The sequence below is a fragment of the Poecilia latipinna genome, unplaced genomic scaffold (genome assembly GCF_001443285.1).
Source record: "Poecilia latipinna isolate Pla-1442-1.1 unplaced genomic scaffold, P_latipinna-1.0 Scaffold450, whole genome shotgun sequence".
Classification (NCBI taxonomy): Eukaryota; Metazoa; Chordata; class Actinopteri; order Cyprinodontiformes; family Poeciliidae; genus Poecilia; species Poecilia latipinna.
In genome coordinates this window covers 253,453-271,164 of record NW_015113066.1, presented here as the reverse complement: position 1 = coordinate 271,164, position 17,712 = coordinate 253,453, and the positions used below count along the sequence as shown (strand labels likewise).

At 36.5% G+C, this 17,712-nt stretch overlaps 1 protein-coding gene across 1 annotated transcript in view; it reads left to right on the top strand.

The window, feature by feature from the left end:
• Nucleotides 1–17,712, top strand: part of LOC106951280 (exostosin-1a) — a 65,713-nt gene that overhangs the window by 13,520 nt on the left and 34,481 nt on the right. The window contains exons 2-4 of the mRNA XM_015038711.1: nucleotides 946–1,053; nucleotides 9,958–10,077; nucleotides 15,119–15,251. Coding sequence (XP_014894197.1) covers nucleotides 946–1,053; nucleotides 9,958–10,077; nucleotides 15,119–15,251 — 361 coding nt within the window. The remainder of the gene's footprint in view (nucleotides 1–945; nucleotides 1,054–9,957; nucleotides 10,078–15,118; nucleotides 15,252–17,712) is intronic.

The following is a 17,712-nucleotide window of genomic DNA, read 5'->3' as shown; positions in this document are numbered from 1 at the left end:
AAATAAACTTAAAAAACAAAAACCTAAAACAACCTCAAACCTTCTTTCCATTATTAATGTAATTTCATTTATTAATATCAGTTGCACTAATAAGTGATAACTTCAAAGTATTCCTGATAAAACTAACACTTATAATTAGAAGTGAGCTCTGTGGCTGTTAATTTATTCCCTGTCTTAACATTTTAGCTGAAAATTAGCAAGATTCTTTCAGATGAGGCACTGAATATTTAAAAAATATATATATACATATACAAAAATGGATCAAGAATCCATTTAAACACAGTTTAACTGGGCTATAAATAGACCAATCTTTTCTTCATTAGCAACAGACTTTTAAGAATCTCTTTGTAAAATAAATGTAACACTCAGCAGCTCAGAGAGCGATGAAACCTGCTGCTAATGAATTAAGCCCCGCAAAATGACTCTTTCTAATATCGGGGGCTTACTGGAAAATAAATAAACGCAATTCATTTTGTCTTTAATCTTCCTGGCAACTCCATTTGTTTGAGGGAAACTTTTTGAAATGCATTCAAATTGTCTCATCAGAAGAAAGCAATCAAAGAGGATAAAAAAAGCCCTCAGTGAAGGAAAGAAAAACACTAAAAGCCGATCCCTCCCCACATAAAAGTCAGCTGCTAGGACTTTTATGTGTCACGGAAACTCGTTTCCTTCCCTCTGCTGTGAAATTATGTCAAGTTTTAAAATAAAATCATCTCCTCTCTGTATTTCTTTCCTTAACGACAAAAAAACGATCCTTTGAAGGAAGAATTCATTACTTCTCCTCAGCCAATGTGCTTAATAAGCACAGCCTGAATGCAGAGACGGTTTTTGTTTTCCTTTAGCTCAAATGTCAGAAATATTTCTCAGTATAATGAGCCATTTATTTCAAATATGTGATTTCCAGTCTTATTAGGACGTTCCTGTTTGTGTTGCTGGTTTTTGCAGGCGGCCTGCATCCCGGTTATTCTGAGTAACGGCTGGGAGCCGCCGTTCTCCGAAGTCATCGACTGGAGGAAAGCCGCCATTATCGGAGATGAGAGACTGCTGCTACAGGTAAAACACTGGAAACAGAGATGATGGGGAAATGCTTGGCTGTAATAGCATAAAAAGAGATAAAAAGTGCACAAGAAGAAGATATTAAAACTAGAGGATCCTTAAATATAGAGGTGAGAGAAGAATATGTTCAAATTACTCCAACAAACGGGGGAAGTCAGTGTGAAGAAATACAAACAATACAAACAACATCACAGCTGAAAAAAGACACCAACATCGGTAGCCTACATGGTACTTGTTAAGCTTAAGGTTCTGTATTGATGTTAACTAGTCATCTTTTAGCTAACATTACCTGCATCCAACAGCTTCACTCAACTCAGTCGGTTAGTTTGGAGGGAAAAACTGTGAAAAGTTCTTTGCGTTTTGCTGGTTTGCTGCCGTGATTCTAACACAAACCTACGTAGCTCCGCCCAGCAGCAGCAGGTCTCCTTCACAGGTGGAAACCCAGCGTAGCGCTCATGTTGCGTTTAAAGGCGGCTCGAAAAAACAGGTTATATCATGTTAACAACGGATTAAACAGTTTTAACTGCTGATAAAAGTGACAGAGGACAAAGATATGGGAAGTGTGGAAGCCTGTACTGTATCAAATTGACATAGGAATAACAGAGAGTTGACCATTCTAAGGTAAAAACCCAGCGCATACAGTGTTCATGTTTTGTTTTTTTTTTCATCCAGACTGCTTCCCGCGCCCCCCCTGCAATGACACGGCGCCCCCCCCCCCTATAGGGGGCGCGCCCCACAGTTTGGGAACCTCTGGTATAGGATATAGGGTTTTTGTTGTTGTTGTTGTTTGTCATGTCGTCCACACTCCTTACCAGTTGGTGGCGATAATGCTAACCTAAAGTTTCTTGCCAACCGTCAAAAAATATCCAGAAGAAGAAGCAGCAGCAGCAGCCGGTAGCCTAAAATCATTCATATAATTGAGTTGATTTCACTTTCAAAATGGTCACAGGATACTGAGCGGTCAGCTACACAAACAGACAAAGGTAGATGGCAAACTTGTCGTTTTATTGTGTAACTTAATGAGGAAAGAAACGGCAGCGATGAATAGCAGCTTCTAGTCATAATGACTGTCAGCCCTCGGTTTAATCGCGGATTTGCAGCGAACACTTTTTATAAGGTAAGTAGATTAACGTTCACATACTTTATAAGTTAGTATTATTAGAAAAATATAAAATATCTAAACATGGAGACAGTGCCGCACCGTCATGTAGCCTAGCATGTTTGGAAAAAAACTGGTTAGCATCTCGTCTTCTGTATGTTTTAATGTTGCTCCGGTTTAAGAGGAAACTCTGTTTATGACACAGTGATATAAATAATGTGCTGTGAATTCAGCAAAGTCGGCAATTTTATCAACACATCAGAAGGGAGGAGAAACGGGTCGGTTTTTAAGCTAGCTGTTTCCAACTTTTGTAAATACAGTTCATGAGCCCACCAGGTGTGTCACGTTCACAGACAAATTAGCTCGACTTTAACAAATGGAATCCATGAGTAAACTGGCAAAAACAACTTTGGAAAAACAATTTCAGTATTTCATTTCTTCTAAACAATTTCCGTGCCTCACTTTCGACGTCCGTCATGGGCTTCAAATGATTAAGTGACGTAGTTATAAAGGTTCAATAGATTTCCATTGCTTTCCAAACTGGAGGCCGCCAGGGGGCGCTAGAGAGGTTTCAGAAAAATGGAATCCGCTAAATTTTTAAAGTTTTTTTTTTTTTTAATGAAATCTTTTTTTTCCGTGGTTATTTCAAATGTTTAACACGATCATTTAAATTCTGAGGTTTTCTCTTTCAAATTTCAGATTTTGTATTTACAAAATCTGTCATGTTGTGTTGACTAAAGAAGATCCAAATAGAGAGCAGCAGAGGTGTTGAGTAGACGATGAAGATTTAATAGGAAAGTTAAGATGATAAACCATGGGAGCACAGGGAGCCAGAGGAGAACAAAAAAATTACATAAACCAGGAACAACAGGAAAGTAACGGGATTTAACATTAAAGCAAAACTAAACATGGGAAACACAAGAATAACTAGACAATAAACATAATACACTAGAATCACAAAGAAAGGACTGAACTGAAGGCTGAACAGGAACAAGACTGATCTAATCAAAAATAACAAACTAACACAGAATAATAGTGAAACTGGAATCAAATCAATCTCCCAAAGAGCCTAATATCCTAACAATATCACAGTTTTAATATCACAAATCTGTCTTTAGTCATAGAAAATTTAAATTTTTTTCTCATGTATTTAGAATTTAACTTGTACATTTAATATGTGACAATATTTAAATTATAAGCAGTAAAAAATTGTGTAATCAGTTTTTTTATGTAACTATTGGATTTAACTACTGTAGAAACTAAAAAATGCAAAGCTAACAGTTAAGAACTATAAGTTTTCCAGACATAAGTGTGTTAAATGTGCCTCTGTTCATGGGCTCCTTTATTAAACATTATTTTATTTAGATATGGCTCTTGTGATAATCACATTATTATCACAAGTGCCATATCAAGTATAATCATTTACACTCACACCAGGAGCTATTTATACCAGCGATGCATTTCTCTACAAATGGAACACCTTCTGCTCCCCTTAATGGCAGCTGCAGTGATATTTAGATTTTCTAATTACGCTGCGTATCGCTGCGCGTCACCTGGGTGACCTTTCACACCATCTGGACGGCCAAACAGACATGTGCTTGTTTGTATTTTGGGAATTTCAAACTAAAAGTGTCTGCCTTTTAATTAGAGGGTCTCTGCTTCCTGTCTTCAATCAACACCTTACAAGAAGATCCAAAATGGGATGAGATATAAAAAAATACCATGGTATGTATAATAAATCTGGACTTTTAAGACATGAGGCATTAATAAAAGCTTCCTTAATACACCAATACTTTATTTTTTTATATATTCCCTTCTGCAGAGTTTGCTAATTGTTGGTTAAGCGTGTTCTGACAGACTAAGACGCACACTTGTAATTAAGTTTGAGGAAAAACACATATTCTTCCATTAATTCATATTCTGCAGAAATGTCAAGTTTTCAATAAATGAAAATATAGATGCAGAGATAAATGGAGAAACCTTCTCCAAACAAAACCTGACATTTGCCAATTCTCACAAATAAAAGGAAATTAAACATGTGACTGCTGTGCGCTCTTTGTTCAGGTTACAGATAAATAAATTCAACATAAATCAAACATCGTCAGGTTGTTCAGCAGCTTCTGTGCAACGTGCTTTATAATAAACCAGAAAAAAAGAAAGAAATTGTAAGAATTTATTTATTCATTCCTGTGTCAGAATAATTCATTTTATTTATTACGCACTTTATTTACATTTAGAGATATATGAAAATGCTGTAATCAATACAAAAGCAACAAACAATGATCATAAAATACAGATTTAAACATTAAAATATTAGAATACTTTTAACGTTTTGTCTTTAATTTTCCATTATTGAAGACATGGATGTTTTCTGTCATTTATAAGCCATAAATGTGCAAAAAGAATAATAATAAATGAAAAAAATAACTCAATTTAATGAAATAATGAAGTTAGACATTTGCAACAACCTTAAAAATAATTTTTTTCTAGCAAATTCATAACTTTTCTGGAGAGAATATCCAAGTTCTTACTTATAAATATGTGAGGTTAATCTTAAAATGTCTGGTTTTTAAGCAAGAAATGTATTCCTCCGTAGCCATTTTCTTTCCTTTTATCTCCATTGGTCTTTATATTCTGCTATACTTTTCTTTCAGTGAATGATATTTTCCGACCTTTATTTAGAAGATGTTCACTCTTTTTTCAAAACTGCTTCAGTTTATTGACAATTGCAAGCAATCGTTTCTTGACTGGACCATTTCTTTTTCAGCCATTCTGCTGCAGATTGACCTCTACGTGACCTCACATTTGACTCTAAAATACCAGAAGAGGTTATAGTGAAAGTTTTAGAGCTGAAAAACAAGCCTGAATCGTCATCTCTCCACCGCCGTCCTTCATGTCATTTAGTGTATTATCGGGTTTCTCAGGAGACGGTGTGCGGTTGGTGAAAGGAGTTCACTTTTACAAACAATCAGAGGCTTTATGGAAAAAACTCTGAGAAGAAATCTGAAAAACACATCTTCAGACTGCCTCAGGGTGCAAACTCCATCTTATCTTCAGTCTTCTTTTAGATGTCATGATAACTTTTTTGTAACTTTTAAGTAACTATCAGCCGAGAAGCTCTGCATCTTAAAAGATTACAATTCTTCCTGAGGGTTTAGTTTTACTTTTCATTTGTCAAATATTCCTGGGGGACAGTAGATAGTACTGGCAGTGTGGCAGAAAAGGAAATATGTTTCTATACAGTTTCCATACTGCAGGTAGATGTTAGGCTGTCAGCTTTTATGAATTATGTAAACCTCCATTCATGTGTGTTGTAAAAGTTTTTAATCAAGCAATAGAAAAATTGGAGAAACTTTAAAATATTGTTTGATTTTATTGATCAACAGATGGCAGAAAACACATTATTAGAAATGTATCACTGGTGAAATATATATGTATGTATATATAAAGCATTGTTATTTAAGCAAAATTCCTATTTGGTATGTTTTCATACTTAGATTTGGGTCTCAGCTGCTTTTAAAAACAGCCCAAGCGCTTAAGTAATCATATTTTTGGTGTCTGGTTTATTACTGATTTTAGAAACGCCACAAATCAGCAGGCACTATCCCTGACCTAGCCACCTCAGCAGAGTTCCACCCGTCTCCTAGCAACCCCAGCAGAGTTCCACCCATCACCTAGCAACCCCAGCAGAGTTCCACCCGTCACCTAGCAACCCAATCAGAGCTCCAGAGCATTTGGTCATTTACTTTTGCCTCTATTTGTGCTGTACAATCATTCCTGGAAAAGACACCTAGGCTATTCTAAACTTTGGTCACCTTTAATATGTTAATGCTGTGTAGCTTTTGTATTTCGACATCTGAATGTTTATGGTGGGAAAACATCTACTTGAGTTTTCATGGAGCTTGATCTCCATGAAAACATGGCTGCTTTCCTTATAAATCAGACTCATTCATTAAAAACAGGGTTTTTGAGCTTAGAACTTTACGACTTTTATCAGTCAACATGTTGTCATGAAGTTTGTAAACATAAAAAGCTGATTAATTGGTTATTAGCTTATATTGCTAGCTAGCAGTATAAGCAGATATTCAGCAATATAAGCTATAAGCAGAGCTAAGCACTAGCTTTCAGTTAGTCCTTTAGTATTTTTGCTAGCTTTGAAAACGTTTAGCACACTGTTTTAAGATATTGAAATTATCTTGGTCATCTAGGATTAAATTCTCTGTTTATTATTGGTTACATATAATTGTTTGTGAGTTTACGGAAGAAGTTTAACAAATAGCTTTAGCACATATCATGTGACATATCATAATCGATTAACTTTCTTTTAGCTGTTTTTAAGCAGATGCCTGCAGCTTTTCACTAAGAATAACCAGCCTTTATTTCAAGTTTATTTTAAAAGCATATATAACATATGGGAGTGAAATGTACAAATCAAATGGTAGGTTTTTGTCATTTGGTCTGTAAATGGTTCCAGGTGCTAACGCAGTCACAAACGGTCGATGAAAGTTACAATCCTCCAACGCCTGCCGAGAGAGTTGAATCTCATTACTTTCAATTACGTCTCTGAGAGCTAAAATATTGGACTGTTTAATATGTAGTGTGTCTGTTTCCTCCCCCATGGAGACAAGACATGTGGAAAACCGACACCCAGGTATTCAGATAGACACAAAACCCCCCTGCTGAGAAACATAAACACAGTTAGAGGTAATGGAGGGGAAGACAATGGAGCTGATTTGATTGGTGATGTTTATATCGCCCCGCTGAGAGCTGACGAGTCGCCAGCAGAAACCTCACACACTTTATACTCATTCTGATGTAAACATTTACCTTTATTTGTCTTTAAATTATAAATAGAAGTGTGATTATTGGATGTAGTTAAGGAAAAAGCAGGCTAAGAGCCCAAACTTTCAAAGCATTCTACATAGTAATCTTTTTAATAAAATTATGTTGTTGTTTTTTAATTAAATTACATAATTAGTATTTCAGTTTCTGTTAGATATTGACTTTCAGTTTTGTTAGTGATTGTTAATTTGCTAATAACATTGTTTAGCACTCCTGCTGCTAATGCACCAATAGTGGAGCTAATTTAGAGCTTTAGCGCTTTTGGTAATCTTGAAACATTTAGTGCTCTTAGCTTCCCCTAAATTAGGCTTTCCAGATAAATTCTAAAGATCTAATTTACTTGCCTGTTTTGAAAACGTTCAGATGAATAATGGGTACCAACCATCAAGAATTATTCAAGTAGTTTGACGTTTATATCATGCTCTTATTTTGACGCGGCGGAAGACTTTTTACGCAGCAGTTCCATCTCCTCTCTTTGCATTCTCTCTCCTTTTTTACCCAAATAACTTAATTTCAAACAAGAAACATACAGAAACAACATAAACTGTAAAAACAATATCTAAGGACATTATTGAATTTCTAAATTTTAATATTAAAATTAAATTGGTGCATGAGGGTTGTAGTCTCTCAAGGTCAGATATAATTAGAATTTAATTTAGTGCTTTAGTGTTAGCTTCTGCTAATTTCTGTGTTAGTGAAGTTCTTTAATGGAACTAATATTTACATTTAGTGCTTTAGGGTTAGTGCAGTAAACATTTTAATTTTTAGTCGGCAGTGCCACCATGCATCCGCCTGTATCCCAGTACTGCCTGTTGATGCGCATACTACACATATCCTGTGACAGTGGAAGCAATATGCCATGGTTGGAGTTTTGCCCAGTTTTGTCTAATTCATTAATTTTAATACTAAATACCAAATGTATTTGAATGCGGTCTCTTAAATTGAAGTATTTCTACTTAATTTGTGGTAACAAAAATACTAATTTGTTGTACATAAGTACAAAAGGTCAAGGGTCAAATTAAAAGTCAGGATGATTTTCTTCATTAATTATGAATATTGATGCAATACTGTGAGCTACATTCACTCCATACTGAGTTTTACTCAATACAACATTAAAGTTTAATCATCTAACAATAAGATGGAACAGCAGACTTTACTGTGTTAAGAAAATGGCTTCTTGGATAAAGTTGTGATTTGAAATTTGCTGCAGAGAAATTTTGCTTCTTGTTTCTTGACAATGTGATGTGTAAACTGAGAAGGCCTTCCTACTTTTCTGATAACTAGATGCGAGAAGGAGGATGGTTTGTGATGAGTGGATCAAGCCTTCGTTTCTCCTGCTTTTAATGCGTTTTCCTGTTGCTTTTCCAACTTTGAAGGCTGCTGTTGATTTTCCAGGAGATTGAAAAATAAATTTTCTTCTGCTTTTCACAGCATGACACAAGAGGAAAAAAAATAAAAAAATTTGTTCAACAGGAACATCTGACAAATATCAATTGAAGGTTTTCAAAAGAAGTTCAATAAATGAGGAGCTCATAAGTGCCGCTTCATTTGCAGATTTTTCTCAGTCGCTTTGGTGTGTTTCTTGAATCATCTTCAAATATTTTTATAAACACCAAAACACAAAGAATTACCTTCAAAAACCAGTTTGTATCTTAAAATCCTTAGTTCATATCTCAAAGGTAAAATATCTCAGAATGACAAGTTCTTGTTTCATTGTAAACAGATGAGAAAAAGTAGAAATTGGAACATAAGACCAACTCTTTAAAGCTGCAGTTTTTAACTTTAATAAAAAATTAATTTTTTTTACATATTTGTTGAAAATGTCACTATGTTGTGACAGTGTGGTATGAGACAGAAAAAAATCTAATTCCTCTGCCTTCTCCCAGTTCTCCCAGTACTTACTAGAATCAACCAATCAGAGGCAGGAGGCGGGTCTTGATGCTGTCAATCATGCTTCCAAGTCTGGGAACAACTTATCAGTTCAGGACAGATTTAGAACAAAGTCTAACTGAAATGTATGGAAAAATGCTCGACATATTATGACAACTTGTTCAAACATTTTGCATTTGAAGACTTAAGTGAAATTATGCTTAAATGCTGTGGAGGTCGAGACAATTCAACAGAAGTGTTGAATTTACAAATGTGTGCAAACCTTTGTTATTGTTCCTCTAATGTCGAAAAAAACACAATTTCTCTGTTGCGGTGTTTCTATTAAATAAAAAATGCAGTTAAAATCGCACATAAATAAGTAATTAAAAACGTGCCATCATCCTTTAACTACTTCCTGTCATCATCTTCTTTGTGGTTTCTGTCAGTGGCAACATTATGTGACTTGTGTAGTGAAAGAAAAAGTGTTAACATTGACATTTTGCAAAACAAATTAATTTTTATACGACAAAAAAGACCAAATACTTTTTCAAAATTGTTGTTTCCACTAAGCAAATGTATTTTCGAAATTTCTAATAGCGCTGTTCTGTGGTCAGTGGAAATGCAGTTAGAGACTCATGGAACACATTTTGATTAACATGATGTCAGCAATTAAATATTGTACATATTCACGTAATCAAAAGCATTTTCTACTTGCTCAAAGGAATTATAAAATCCTTCTTGGATGTGACACAATGATGTGAAGATTGAACAAGTAGTTTTGAGAACCTCCTTCCTGAAGCGAACCTGTAGTGAACTCTCCTTGCATGGACTCGTCTCTATTCACTGTAATGTGAATCCAAAATCCTGAATGATGGACAGAAGATGGAATTAGAGGTGGGACAATCCTGAGGGGGAAATTTTCTTTAATCTCTTCTGCTTTCCACTAAATTACCTAAGCTTCCTCCACCTGTCTACCTGTCTACTCACTTTTTTACCCCCCTTTGATTCTTACTGTTCACTCAACGTTGTTTAAAATCTAACTTAATCTATCCCACTGTCATGTGAACAGCCCTCCTCTGCTCTCGCTCCAGGTTCCCTCCATTACCCGATCCGTGGGCCGTGACAGGATCCTGGCGCTCCGCCAGCAGACTCAGTTCCTCTGGGACGCCTACTTCTCCTCTGTAGCCAAAATAGTCTTAACCACTCTGGAGGTAAGCTTGCAGAAAATGGTCTTAGATGAGAGTTTGTGGATTTGGGTTGTCAGAAGCGCTTCATCTATAATCAGCTAAACTGAAACATCTTGTTCTGTGCTGTACATTGCCCCCGGCTGTGCATCACCTTGGAAAGTTAAGCCTCAAGAGTTTCTTTCTCCAGATGACAGTTATGTTTTTATCCAAAGGATGATTGTATATTCGCAAACTGAAGTTGCTCTGATCTGCAGAAACAACTGGAGAATATTTGTCTTGTTCAAGATCTGTTGGGTTGGAAGCATTAATGATGATGAGAGAACATGAAATTCATCCAGTAGGTTTGCTTTGTGCGTTTAGATTTATAATACATTTGTTCAAACAGGTTCATCTTAGGCCTGGACATTAAATCAATAACAATATTTATCACTTTAGATGTAATCAATATCGATAACATATCTGAGGAAAGTTTTAGATCTCAAACTCTCATGGCTCGCTAAGCTAACATGGTGGAATCAACTCACTCTCTCATTCTTTGGTTACCTAGCAACTCTCTCATTCTTTGGTTTCCTAGTAACTCTCTCATTCTTTGGTTACCTAGCAACACTCTCATTCTTTGGTTACCTAGCAACACTCTCATTCTTTGGTTACCTAGCAACAACCTTTTGAGTAACTTACTCAGCAGCAGTTTCAGGTTTCTCCACTGTGCCTCATAACGGCTTTAAAATAAAAAGCAGCATTTCCTGTTTCATCCACCTGTGGATGAAACAGGAAATGTCTCTCCACCAGTTTGGCTGCATTTCGGATATTTAAAGCAAAAAGAAAAACGAATCAATATCAACAATATGAAACGCTTATGTCGATGACATAAGCGTAAGGGAACTAATAAGTGAACTAATTGCAAGCAAATGTGACTCAAATCTGTTTTTTCCAGCTTTTTTCCATCCCAACTCTGACCTTTAACCACCCCAAAAAAATCAGATCTGTGCCTCTCCAATATGTGGAATTAATTTGGATGCATATATGATTATTACATCACATCACAATCCAACAAGTCCTGACTTCACATCCCGTCAGATTTCTCTACAGATGATCCAGTCAATGTTCTGCAGAAACCCATTGCTACTAATTGTGTGGGTTTTTATTTTTACCTTCCTTTATTAAACAGAGGTTGTACAGATTCACTGCAAAAACACAAAATATTGGCAAGTATTTTTGGTTTGGTTTCTATTTCACAGAACTAACTTACACGTGTCTTTCCAGCAAAATATAAGAGCTTATTTTAAATCAATAATTCCCCAATATTGAATTAGAAGTGCTAAATTCATAGGCAGATTATTTCACTTATAACATGAGAAAAACGTTTTGTTACAAGTAAAATTATCTGCCAACAACACTAGAACTTATTGACTTTAAGCTCCTACAGCTTGTTGAAATGTTGCTTGTAAGTTAGTTTTGTTCTATTTTAAGTGTACTAAGATATTTGCACTGTAAAACCAAAATTACTCGGTTAAATTTTGTGTTTTTGCAGTGTTCTCAGCTGCAATTATTAGTTTTTCAGTCATAAAGGTTAAAAATTCACACAGTATTCGTTATTTCTGCCTGGACCTGAGTAAGATATGCGCGTTTATGGCTGCCGCTGCCAAAACAAATAAGTTATCTAAATGAACGTGCATGTTGTCATGAGGCTGTCGCATCACTTCTGCACACAGTTAAATGTCAAACCTTGAGCTTTAAAATTGCATGTTTTATCTGAACATCCTGGTTTTTAAAGTGTTCTGCTAAAAGCTCTGCAGTTTTCTCCTGCTTATCTTCTGCTGCTGAACACGTTGCCGTTCTGTTTGTCAAAATGTTTCAGCTGCCTGGAGAAAGCAAATACTGAATGTATAATTTTATGAGAGTTCATAATCACACAAAACCAAGATCAGCTCTACAGCTTTGATTTGACTATTTGTTTACATCTTTAGGTAAAATAAAACAGTGTTCAGGTAAAAATCTTGGAACATTTTCATCCGGCTCTCAAAGGTCTCAGAATTAAATAGTTTTAAAATTGTAAACTTTTAATACATATTTACACATTTCCAGCAGACGTAGCTACCTGAACTAATCTCTACCAGGTCAGCAGACCTGAACTAATTATTTCAAAGAATAGTAAAAATGTACTTAAAGCTGCAGAACATAATGTTTATATAAAAAAAAAAATCTACATATTGATTGAAACTGTCACCAGGTTGTGACAGTACGGGTTGAGTCAGGTAATCTGTGAAAAAATCTTCTCCGAATGCTAAATGGAAACAACCGATCAAAGCCAGGAGGCGGGTCTTAGTGCTGTCAATCAACAGCTATGTAGATCTGCTCACTCCCTGCCCCTCTTTCTTTCTGCTACGCTACAGCTAGCATAGCCTGGGTAAACAGTTTTTCTGTAATGTAACTTGTTTATCCTCCATTAGCACATCGAGTTGCGCATTCACAGTGTTGATTGACAGCGCTAAGCCCCTCCTCCTGGTTCTAACTGAAGAAATACTTTGACCAAAAACAACCAGATGAATCTTTTCGCAGATTATCTATCTCATATCAAACTGTCACCACATGTTGACAGTTTTAACAAATATGTAAAAAAAACTTTTTTATTAAATAAAAGTTACAAACTGCAGCTTTAGTGAGTTCTAACTCTAGATAAGATTAGTCAGTTTACTTTGATGTTTTCCCCTGTTTCATAAGGAAAGACTGAGGCTGTTTTGTTTTTGTGAAATTGTGATGTCAGAGCTGATCAACTATAGAAATATGGCCAACAAATTGACTTGGTGGAACCTCATTTCTGCCAGAAAGCTGCAGGATAATAACTGTAAAGCTACAGACACCCTTAGATGTCTATTTGTTATTAATTTAGTATCAGTTCAGTTCAAATAACTTTGGGTCAGTTTCGATGTGATACCTGAGACGACATAATTCATAAAATTCATGCATGCTAATGAATAAATAACTTAACGAGCCAAGATAATTTCCACCTTCAGCATGTGGACAGGAAATCAGCCTGAGATCCAAACACAAGATGTGAAGATCCTGAAATGACGGAGATTCTGGATATTCAAGAAGCTGGTGTGTGTGTGTGTGTGTGTGTGTGTGTGTGTGTGTGTGTGTGTGTGTGTGTGTGTGTGTGTCAGAGAGCCAAATGCTCCTCCTGAGGCTGAAGAGCCACTAGACGCCTCATTGAATGATCTAACCATCTGAAGTGAACAAAATGAACTCGCCTCGTTGGGAGGTTCTGGAAGCTTTCGTCTCTTTCTGTTCTTAGTTTCTCCATCGCTGCTTCACTCGAGTCCACAGGGACCGTTTGGATCTCAGATCACATTAAATAATAATCCTCTCTGTTACACACAGGCTTCATGGAAACAGAAAGACAGAGATGATCACTGCTGCATGCTGTACCAGATTTTTATTTTATCAGTCACTTCCAGGATTATGGCTAAAAAAAGGTCATAATTGTTAAAGTTTCTAAGTTTAAAATTCTAATTTTTAAATGCAAAAATTGTACTAATACATTCTAGAAACACAAAGGCAATTTGCAGTTATTGTGATTTCATGTATTTGCAATGTGGAATTTAACAGATAATATTCGACGGTCAGTGCTTAGAAATACATTCAGGAGCAAAATCTGGTAGTAATAAGAAATTTTCTTGCAATAAGAAATGTTCCTGTTAAAACTTTCTCATAATAACGAGTTTTTGTTGTATTCCATCAGTCAGAGCCACTAACTAGATAAAACAAAAAAAGGGACAATCGATCTGCTGTTTAAAGCGTTTTACCTGTTCAAACAGCAGAGGTTATCATGCACACAGATTAATAAGGCGATTCTGAGGCGGCAGATTTTCTGTTGCACAAACAGAGACCTTGGTGACTTCACCAAATGCCCGGATCTAGCAGAGGATGAAATTAGACAGATGTCCGCTGACAGTCGTGTGCTGCCGGCCAGATGTGCTAAGAAGCCCAGAGCTGCGTGGCACCGAGCTAAACGGGAGTAATGAAGCGTTGTTGATAACTGTGGTGTCCCACATGCAGCAAACCTGGCACTCAAACAGCGTGTGTGTGTGTGTGTGTGTGTGTGTGTGTGTGTGTGTGTGTGTGTTTTCTAGAGAGAGCTCTGCACAGAAAGGTGGAGTCAAGCTTAAAAATATTATGCATTATCAGCTTCATTTAACTATTTAAATAGTTCTTAAGTCATTTGTTTTTGAAAACATTTAAAAATTCTTTATTGACCCCAAAGGAAAATTAAATGTTGTAATTAATTAATTCAAAGTTCTTCAAAGAGTTATAGTAGCGCTCCTGTAGCTGTCAGTATTACAGCAAATTTATAGAAGCCTCTGACCAAAGACATTTTAATTAAAAATTTTGTCAGTAAACTTAATCAGCAAATAGGGGTTAAATAAATTTAGGTGCCACCATGTAGTTACTGTGAGATAAAGACTGTATAATTGCACAAACTGAAATTATGAAAATAAATTTGCTTACTGGAAACACAGCAATTTAATAAAAACTCACATTTTGTTATAAAGAGTTTTTGCATTACAAGGAGGTGATTTTTTTTTCTTCTCTGGCTGAATTATTGGCAAATTTCACAAAACTGCAATGGAAACACCTTTTTGCATCACGAGTCAAGTGATCAAAAAAAATCTGCTGGTGGAACTAGAACTGGGTTGCTAGGTGACGGGCTTGGCTGGCGTTGCTAGGCGATGGGCTGGGCTTGGCTGGCGTTGCTAGGTAACGGCGCCAGTGGAACTAGAACTCTTCCACCAATATTTAGGAATTATTGACTTAAAACAGGCTTCAATATCTTGTTGAAAAGTTACTTATTTACTTTTGTCTTATTTTAAGTGTGTGAAGACATTTGCACTTAAAATGAGATCAAAATACTTTGTAAGATTTTGTGATTCCTTTTAGCTCCAATAATCTGACTTTTGTGGGTTTTGTTTGTTTCTATCCCAAATTAATTTTTGTTTATTTTTGGGGATTTATTTTTTTTTTTTTTTTCTGTTTCTTGTGTTTTCTCGTCTCCTCCCTCCTCCAGATCATTCAGGACAGAGTGGAGTCTCACGTGTCCAGAAATCACCTGCTGTGGAACTTCCTACCTGGCGGTCTCTTCGCCTTCCCACAGTACTCAACTGACCCTGCCCAGTTCCCCTTCTACTACGCCATCCTGGGTAAGCACTGATTCTCTACAGATGCCTTCAAATTACATTAAAAATCCTCAATAGACTAAATATTATAAATATCAGCCAGAATGTTTTTAGGTCTTAAATTTTCTCTCATGTAAAAGTTTGAGTTGTGGCAGAAATCTAATACCATTGCTAACAGGCCAGCTACGTTTTTGAGTCTGTCATGGTTAGGTACAAATTTATGACGACGTAAAAGGACCAAGGAGGAGTAAATTTCCACAAAAAATGCAGAAATTTTGATTTATGAAAAACAATGACATTTTAAGCAAAACAAGAAAATTTCTGATAATTTGCTAAAAACTAACATTTTCAGACTAGTTTCAGAAATTTTCTTGAGAAAAAGTGGAAATTTCTGAGTTTCAAAAGTCTAAAATTTGCTTTTAAAACTCAGCATGTACTCAAAAATCTCAAATTTTGAGTACACTTTTCTAGAAAGTGTGTGTGGACATTTTGAAAAGTCTAAAATTTGCTCGAAAAACTTTTAAATTTTCAGATTAGTCTCAGAAATTATCTTGAAAAAATGTGGACATTTCTGAGTTTGAAGTTGAAATTTTTTAAACTTTGTTTTTTCTATAAGATTTCTGAGATTCATCTCAAAGTTGTGGAGTTTTTTTTTTTTTTTTGTTTTTTTTTAGGAAATTTTCAACTTTTGAAACTCAGAAATTTCCTTGTTTTTTTTTTTTTAGAAAGAATCCTAGACTAAATTTTATGTTTTTTTCACAGAAATTTACCCTTTTAAAAAATCTGCAGTAGCCCTAATACGACGTTATGCAAATTTATCGGCAGTTGGCTGGGCGACATTTGCTTTTGCTCCGGGCTCAGTTCTGGTGCCAACCCATACGAGGCTCAGTGCATTCTGTGAAAAATAAACTTTCTTCTTGGCACTACAGGAGTTAAGGCATAATATTTATATATTTGGCTCAGTCGCTGTTTGTGATGAAAAGGTCTAAAACCCAAAGATTTGGTTGAAGGTACATGAAGAGGGTCAGCCGAGGTGCGATTCCCCTCATGAGAACCGGAGCCGAGAGTGTGATTTCACCTTGGGTAGCCCGTTGCACTCCATCTGGTCGGTCCATGTTTGCCGCATTGGCCAGGAAAACTGTAGGAAACGGAGAGCGCGGACAGCTCAGACGGAAAGTAATGAAGCGTGGGCAGCTGGAGCCAGGAGGCGCACCGTGGTCCACCTACACCGCCCACCACTGGAGACAAACGAGCGCGAAAGGTCCTTGGAATAAAATATCCAGGCTCCTGCAAGCAAGTCTGAAGTCAAGGACTAATCTGTTGTTTATTTTATTTAGTGCATCTGCAGCGAAAACGTGAACAAAGGAACAAAAGTGAACAATCTGCTTATGGATGTTTTCAACCCTGATGTGGCCTTTAAATATCCCCAGGTTACTCATTTAAGGTTATTTTAATTCCTACTGAGTGAAGACAGAAAATCACAACGTTCAGCGCAAAGCAGTGAAAGTTTCTGCAGGGGAGCCACTTTTATCGTGGTTTGAAATTTGTTTTTCTGACAAAAACATCCAGATTAAAGCTGCACTACTTCACTTTTATTAATCTTTTAAAATATTTGGTAAAATTAGGCCTGCCGCGATAAACGATAAATCAATTAATCACACGATAAATTAAACCTATCGACCTTATTTTAATTATCGGCTTTATCATCTCTTCCTGTCTTTTTCTCTTTCTGTTGATGACACTGAATGAAAAAAGGCTCAGCTTCAGTGCTCTCCACTGACCCTCCCTTCCTCATTTCCTTAGTGTAATGTCCAGCTCACACTACACGAGTTGTTGGCGGACTGTCGGCCCATTTTCAAAACCTGACAGAAATCCTGGGTATAATGGTTCGATCGGGTTCGTAGTGCCCTGTGGTGTCCAGCAACATGGGCACAAAGTAATGGCTACAAGTCCAGTTAACTAATTTTAAAATCAGGCATTAATCATTGCTTTACTAGAATCTACTTGTGATGCATGTGGCTAGAATCAGCGTAAAGTCCTGACGGAATGAAAATCATTATAACCTATTTATGTCATGTTAACGAAGAACAGCTGAAAATTTACCGGGTTTATCAACTGCGGTAGCAATTTGGCTCCAACTTCTCCCCTGGTCATTTCTATATTCTTTGCACGAAATGTTGAATAAATATTAATGTTGTTTCCACATATCATCTCCAATGTCCGCTGGATTTTGGGTTGCGCCGTGTCAGCTGTTTCGAATTTCCCTCCGTAATTTCCCCTCAGAAAGCAGGAGGAGAATCCCGCTTTCTGATTGGCTACCTGTAACATTCAACAGGCTGCATTGACGTAGCCCAATGCAGCCTGTTGAATGCTGAATCGGGGGAAATCCCTGATTTAGTCGGGGGAAACCCCTGATTTAGATCGGAGAGGCCACGGCGATCCACCGTAACACACCACACACTGCAGGTTACGAAATCACCAGCGA